Raw genomic sequence first — 6,875 nt, 5'->3', positions numbered from 1 at the left:
CAAAAGATCGAACCTCGGCATCCCAGTCTCCGATCATCAGTCATAACTTCATCGAAAACTTCATCATCGTAGATCATCGTAAGGTCGTAAGTAATGTCATGGCCATCATCATCAAGACATAGCCCAGATCTTCCGTACCCCTGAATCCCTTGAAAGCATCACCCGTCCACAAGCAGACCTCAACATGTCGACACCTCGAAACGAAGGACCATCACCAGAAACGAGTTCGCCAAACAAAACAATCTCAAGTAAGGGTGGACAACATAGCTCTGACCAGCTTCGGCGGAGGACCTAAACAAACGATGGTTAGCAAATCCATTGGGTATTATCTTATGGCAGTCAAGGTAAGAAAAAGTAGTGAAAACGGTTAAAGGTCGGGGAACGCACCATCACACTAGAGTTGGTGTGGTACGGTAAGAGCAGGAAGTGTGCTTGAGTCTGGGAGGGGAGGCTATTGACGTGATGCCGCCACACAAGCAGCGCTGCCCGGTTGATGGGAACTCTCCCACCCTCCTTTTCCCTTTTTCCATCCACTCGTCTCTCCAAAGGTCGATGAAAGAGAGTGTGTGCGGCAACAAAGGAGAAGAAGACAAAAAAAGAAAACAAAAGAAAAGGAGAACAAACAATAATTACCATCTCCTCCACTCCTCTCCAACCCATCCCCCACATGGAAGATCAATAATACTCATAATAACGATGCGTTTTCCCCTTACCTCTCGACCGACTCCTCTCGATCCGATCCACCCTCACCCACCCGCCACCCCCGCGCGGATCCTTGGTCACCTCCTCCTCATACACCACCACGTCCCCGTTGGCCAGCCGCTTCCTCTTCTCGCGCACATACCGCCTCCCGTCACAAACAATCTCCCCCTCGTCGCTGAGCCAAACCCCGTCGTCATCGCTGTAATACTCAATCACACGACCGCGACCACGACCCTCATCGGAAGAGGATGATAACGAACCCCTGCTCCTACTCCGGTGCCGCCGACTCCGGCTCTTGGACCGTTTCCGCTCAATGTACAACATCGCCCCCTCCTCCTCCCCCGTGACCGTCCTCCGGCGGCTCCTGCTCCGCGCGACCCCGACGGCGGAGGTGGAAGACGAAGCGGCCAGCGCGACCGGGCCGATGGGGACTTGGTTCGAGACTTCCTTGACGACGGTCGGGGTCGTGTCGCGGTGGGACCGCTTGCTGCGGGAGGAGCGGGCGGTGTAAACAGAGAGTTCGTCATCGTCGCGGTGGCGGCGGTGGTGGTGGTGGTGGCGGGAGTGCCGGCTGAGGCTGCGGTGATGAGAACGGGAGCGGCGGGAGTGGTGGGTTGAGATTCGTAGATGGCGATCATCGTCGTCGTCTGAGGACGAGGAGGACGAAGAGGAGGTGTCCTTGTCGATTACGGTCGTGGTGGTTTTCGTGGTGGTTTTTTCGTGAACAATCTCCACCGGCGAGGGGGCGCGGGGAGGAGGAGTAGGCGGAGGGGGTGGGACGGCTTGGATGATGATCGGCCCCGCGCCCGATCCGGAGGCAGAGGGGGTAGGGACAGGGGCAGGGACCGGGTAGGCAGGGACCGCGCCGCTCATGGCGAAGGCAAAGCGGTCGTAGGCGTCGTAGGTGGTGCCGTAGGCATTGCCGCCGTAAGTGATGGTGGTGCTGCTGGAGGTGGTGGCGGGGTGGTCGTAGATTTCGGTGCGCCGGTCGACGATGCGTTCGGAAACATGGTTGCGGTCGGGGCTGGACGAGCGGCTGCTGTGCCGGCTGTGGCGGATGGTCATGTCGAGCTCGCCTGGTGGGATACGTTAGCTTTTGATGGAAGTGGTGATCAGGGGGGAAGGGGGTGACGAACTCTTTCTGTAGTCAGCGCTGAGCTTCATCAGCTCCTCGATATTCTTTTGTCCGAGAGCGAGCTGGATGACAATGGTGCTCCCCTGAACCAAGCCGCTCCGTTAGCATGACCACACAGTTTCCCTTAACAACCTCACATAGTCCAGAAAACACATACCTCCTCAACATAAGGATACCTCAAATGCCTCAACGCCCTCTTGGACACCAGCTTGGCCGGGATTCTCGTCTTCCCTTTCCTCAGATACTCCTCCCTGCGCCGTCTCCCTCTCGACGACGACCTGCTGCTCGAGCTCGAGCTCGAACTGGAACTCGACGACCTCGACCTCCTACGACTCCTCCTCTCCCGACTTTCACTCCTCGCGCGACTAAAGCTCGCCTTGACCGTCGTCTTTTCCACCCTCTCCCCCTGAGGCCGAGGCGGCGGCGAGTCGCGACGATAGTACCTCCCCTCCTCTTCCTCTTCCCTCTCCCACTCGCTCCGATACCTCGCCGGCGGCGGGGGGATGTCAGCCGCATACACCACGCGCCCTCCACCACTACCACGAGCACCTCGATCTCGCGCGCGGTAGTACTCCTCCCCCCTGCGCTCCGACCTCGCCCTCGGCTTTGGCGGCGGCGACCAGCCCCTTGGCGGGGGACTGAGTCCGCGACCCCGAGCCCTAGGCACGTGGTCGAAGCTATCCAGACTCGACTGTCTTCTCACCAGCCCCGGCGGCGGCGAGCGAACTCGGTAGTAATGGCGCTCCCTTTCTCTCGGCCCAGGTACGTCGGAGTAGGTGTACCGCCCATCGCGGGGTGGTGGCGATCTGGACGGCATGTTGCTGCGCGAGTTGAGTATTCGAGGTCGCGCGATATGATGAGGATATTAGCTATTACCAAGCAGACAGATCAAGTCGCGCTTGGGATTTGTGGAGGTGAGTTGTTCTCGGTCCCGCGCCCCGTCTGATCTGCGCAGTTTATGCAGAGTTCACTCGAGAGAAACTGGTGTCCAGCTGAGGCTGAGAACCGAATGGGCTTCAACAAGGAGCTGAGTTCCACTGACAATACGGAGTAGTACCCTTCAAAATCACAGTCGCACCGTTCAAACGAGTATGCTAGTAGAATCAGCAAGAACGCTCAAGAGAAAAACAAACAGCCTGTCGTCCTCAGGCGGTAGGGATGTAGAATACCAACACTCTCCAAGAGAAATATGTCGAAACACCTGACCACCTGTGAGCGGAAACAGCTGCTGGTCGGATGACGACAGAGAGATGACTCCAAGGAAGTCCACGCCTTGGCAACGAGGGGCACGAGGGGCCGCGAGCGGCAGAAAACGAGGCATCCGACCCGACAGACACATGAGAGGGGCTTGGTGACACCATGGAGCCATCCATCGGCCAGCCTCGAAGCCCCAATGGCCAGCTGGCTGCAGCTGAAGTGCATATGCGACTGCATGTGGCTGACCCTTCTACTCGTCGTGTTGACCATGGTGGCGACAAACTACCATTTGGATTTACTTGGCTGAAGAATGAATGACAAAACTACTGCTACCTCGCGCCAAACAACACTCTAGTTGAACCACTCCTGAATCTTTTACTACTAGCTCTTCTTTTCTTTCCACTAGATAGATGCCCCAGAAGCCGACTACCAACAGCTTTTTGAATGCCCCAGATGATGCGGTGCAACATGCAACCGAGCGAGAAAGGAAAAAGCCAGAACCGAAACTGTCAACCTGCCAGCATCGCCTTTTGTATGTCCCAGATAAATCGATCAACTCCGATGCATGTGAATGAAATCCCCTTTTCCCAATCACCCATTGAAAAAGTACCCCATCCCATGTTTTGTTTTGTTTTGCTTGTCCCTTATTGTGCCGCCGCCACCGGCGCCGGCGCCTCGCAGGCCTGGCCATTTTGTGACGCCTCGGCCGCCTTGGCCGCATTCGGGTTGATGCTGAGGTGATACGTCCGAATGATCGAATCCGCATCGTCGATGGCAATTGGCCTGACATCTGCCAGCGCCTTGATCTTGGCCGTTACCTCCTTGACCTGCTCGTCCGTCATGCTCAGGCCGAGCTGGCCGACACGCGTCTTGACGGCATTCCAGCCAGTCAGGCGCGAAGCGAAGTGCACGTAACGGGTCAGACCAAAGTCGGCAGGATTGAGAATCTCGTAGGTGCTGGGGTTGTTGAGGATGGCCTTGGCGTGGATACCGGCCTTGTGGGTGAAGGCGCAGAAGCCCGTGATGGGGTTGTTGAAGGGAGTGTTGACCTCGACCGCCTCGGCGACCATGTCCTCAATCTCCTTGAGCATCTTGAGGTTGTACTTGCTCTTGACGTACTCGGGGGCCGTCACGACCATGCGGGCGAGGAAGCCACCGAGAGGGGTGATGCCGTTACGCTCGCCGACTAGGAGGACTCTGTTAGCGGGTTGCAGGGCAGGAGTAGCAAACCCAGGAATACTTACTGCCGAGGACCGAAGTGTCGACGTGGGTAGCACCGGCCTCGAGGGCGCAGTAGCTAGAAACAGGTCAGCAGGCGTTTCAAGCAGACAAGGATCAGGTGGTGTGCTTACGCATTGGCAATACTGCAGCCCGTGTCATTGTGGAAGTGAGTCTCGATATCGCAGGACACGACACCCCTCAGAGTCCGGACGAGCTGGAACCGGAGTCAGTACAAGCTGTCAAAATGATATCCATGAGGGATATGAACATACATCGTAGACCTGGCGCGGCGAGGCACACCCAACGGTATCGGCAATGCCGACACGGTTGACACCGATCTTGTCGACGGTGCGGTAGAGGGAGAGGAGATCGACGAGGTCTGACCGGAAGGAATCCTCGCTGGAGAAGCGGACCTCAAGGCCCTTGGACTTGATGTACTCAATGACCTCAATGGCCGTCTTCTCAATGTAGGCCATGTCCTTGCCATGGCTATGCTCGCGCAGGAAGCTCGAGGTACCAATGACGACGTCGAGACCGTCGACACCCGTCTCCACCGCGATCTTGGCATCGCGCATGTCACAGCGGACGTCTGTGGCGGGGCAATCTCTCGTTAGCGCCGGGGAAGTTCTCGGGTATGTGGAGCTTTTGCCGACATCGGTGACTCACGTGTAAGAATCTTGGCCTACATTCCCAACACATGTCAGTTTCTCCGTCCGAGAGAGAAAGAGTTGAAGAAGTCAAGAAGAGGGAAGAAAACGCACCTTCAGGCCGAGCTTGCAGATGGCCTCGCAGTCCTTGCGGGACTGCTCCGACGCGGCGGGCGAAGTCAGCTCAATGTAGTCGACGCCGAAGGCATCGAGGGCTGTGCGGCAATTGTGTTAGTGGATGAGGTCGAACAGGAAGAGGACCGGATGCTTCGGCATACCCTTGGCACTGTTGGAAGAGCAGGTTAGCACATGAAAAAGACATGGCGTCAGTAATAAGCATTGAGCATTGGGGATACTGACATCTTGATCTTGGTCTCAGTGTCGAAGTAGGCATTGGCGAACTGCTCGCCCTCTGTGCCCGAGAGTCAGTCATGGCGGGTCTGGAGAAGGGAAAATAGAGCGGGGAGTGAAACGAACCCCGCAGTGTCGACTCGATAATCTTGAAGTTGGCGACATTGGAGAGGAAATCGCCGACGGGCTGGTAGGGATTTGTCCGGAACGAAGCACCCTGTGCATGTTGTTAACATATGATGTCAGACTGGGACGATTCTCGTCGTCGTTGATAAGACAGAGGTGCAAGATACGGTCCGAGGGAGAGCTGGGGATGCGGTGTGACATACGCCAAAGTTGCCGCTGCCATTGGCGCCATTGGCACCATTTGTGCATTGAGCGCCGTTTGTGCCGTTTGCTGACATTTTGAGAGTCAAGGTATTATTCGGCGTGGATGGGATTGGCAAAGGTCCAAGTCAAAGGACGTGGATGGAAGCAGCAGACAGAGCTAGATGGACGAAGGGATGAGGTGGGATGGAACACAGAGGTCGTGCAAGTGGAAGCAGGACAGGTTGGATGGAGAGGATGGAGAGGGAAGAACTGGAGACAAAAGAACAGAGAGAAGAGCTCGAAGAGGTTCCCGATGTCGCTGAAATAGTTTCGAGTCGAGTCCGTTTCTGGGCCCCTCTCTTTCTGCGTAGTAAGTGGGAAGTGGGCGATGCGTGAGTCAATCAGATTTTTTTTCTTTTCCCACTCGGCACCTGTAACCGCAGTAAGTTGCCCCGCAGTGGCACAGTGGGCGGGCAGCCCGTGGCACAACACAAAACAAGGGATGAAAAAAAAGGGAAGCGGCCGGGCGGGACGGCAGGCATTGGCAGGCATTGGCAGTCCCATTCGCAGCTCATTGGCAGCCATTTGCAGAAACAGCCACTTGCAGACACTTTGCAGTCATTGGCCGCGGCACATCAAACGCCCTTAAACGGCCATGTGCAGATGGTGCAGACGGTGCAGACGTCACAACCCTCCACTCGCTTTTATCCGCCAGCAGAAGGACTCGGTGCTCTCCGGCGTGTGTACACTATGGAGGGTAAGGGAATGGGTGGCAGATCTCAGATTCCATCCTCGATCTCGCGTGTGCCGCCCCTGGCCTGGAGGGTGTTGGAGGGGTTGTCCACGGGCGGCGCAGGGGCCAACAGGCTGAATATTCATCCATCCCCGGTCCGGGCAGTGGCACATGACAGCAGCAAGGGTCAGAAAAAGCTGCATTCCTGAATCCTATAAAATCCCAACCTCTTCTTCTTCCATGGTTCACACTGCCCTCCACGCTGCGTGATGTCCATGGCCGTTGCAGTCTCGAGTCCTCGCTTGTTTACGTCTTCAAATCAACAAGCGGCATTGGCATCTTGGGACGCGGCATGTTGTGCGTCTGCAGTGTGACTTGGTCTTGTTGGCGTCCATGCTGTTCCTCTCTGTGCCTGCCGGGCAGGTTGAGATGGATGCACCCCTCGAAATTGGTTGCTTACATCTGATATTCCTCGCTGATGAGTCGATGTCAAGTGTTTCGACCAACACATGGAGTGAGAGATGGCATGGAAGTTTGAAGTTGGAACTCGTTGAACAGCTCAGGCTGGTGGATCTTTTTT

The 6,875-nt window shown here is 56.4% G+C and overlaps 4 protein-coding genes across 4 annotated transcripts; all 4 read right to left on the bottom strand.

Moving 5' to 3' along the window:
* Positions 1–675: 675 nt before the first annotated feature.
* VTJ04DRAFT_6880 (uncharacterized protein) lies at positions 676–2,654 on the bottom strand (the record flags this gene model as incomplete). The annotated part of the gene is made up of 3 exons (XM_069365148.1): positions 676–1,778; positions 1,839–1,920; positions 1,995–2,654. The coding sequence occupies 3 exons, from the start codon at positions 2,652–2,654 to the stop codon at positions 676–678; spliced, it is 1,845 nt and encodes a 614-aa protein (XP_069218904.1).
* A 675-nt stretch (positions 2,655–3,329) lies between these two features.
* Positions 3,330–3,654, bottom strand: VTJ04DRAFT_6879 (uncharacterized protein; the record flags this gene model as incomplete). Its single annotated transcript, XM_069365146.1, has 2 exons — positions 3,330–3,548; positions 3,592–3,654. The coding sequence occupies 2 exons, from the start codon at positions 3,652–3,654 to the stop codon at positions 3,330–3,332; spliced, it is 282 nt and encodes a 93-aa protein (XP_069218903.1).
* Positions 3,655–3,678: 24 nt separating this feature from the next.
* Positions 3,679–5,657, bottom strand: VTJ04DRAFT_6878 (uncharacterized protein; the record flags this gene model as incomplete). Its single annotated transcript, XM_069365145.1, has 10 exons — positions 3,679–4,220; positions 4,279–4,331; positions 4,387–4,469; positions 4,528–4,844; positions 4,922–4,937; positions 5,017–5,117; positions 5,181–5,188; positions 5,263–5,314; positions 5,380–5,470; positions 5,583–5,657. The coding sequence occupies 10 exons, from the start codon at positions 5,655–5,657 to the stop codon at positions 3,679–3,681; spliced, it is 1,338 nt and encodes a 445-aa protein (XP_069218902.1).
* Positions 5,658–5,708: 51 nt separating this feature from the next.
* On the bottom strand, positions 5,709–6,649 carry VTJ04DRAFT_6877 (uncharacterized protein; the record flags this gene model as incomplete). Its single annotated transcript, XM_069365144.1, has 2 exons — positions 5,709–5,925; positions 6,606–6,649. The coding sequence occupies 2 exons, from the start codon at positions 6,647–6,649 to the stop codon at positions 5,709–5,711; spliced, it is 261 nt and encodes an 86-aa protein (XP_069218901.1).
* Between the last annotated feature and the right edge of the window lie 226 nt (positions 6,650–6,875).

The sequence above is a fragment of the Mycothermus thermophilus genome (assembly GCF_041956435.1).
Source record: "Mycothermus thermophilus strain CBS 625.91 unplaced genomic scaffold VTJ04scaffold_4, whole genome shotgun sequence".
Classification (NCBI taxonomy): domain Eukaryota; kingdom Fungi; phylum Ascomycota; class Sordariomycetes; order Sordariales; family Chaetomiaceae; genus Mycothermus; species Mycothermus thermophilus.
Note: the sequence above shows the minus strand (reverse complement) of the source record. Positions and strands in the feature narration are given on the sequence as shown.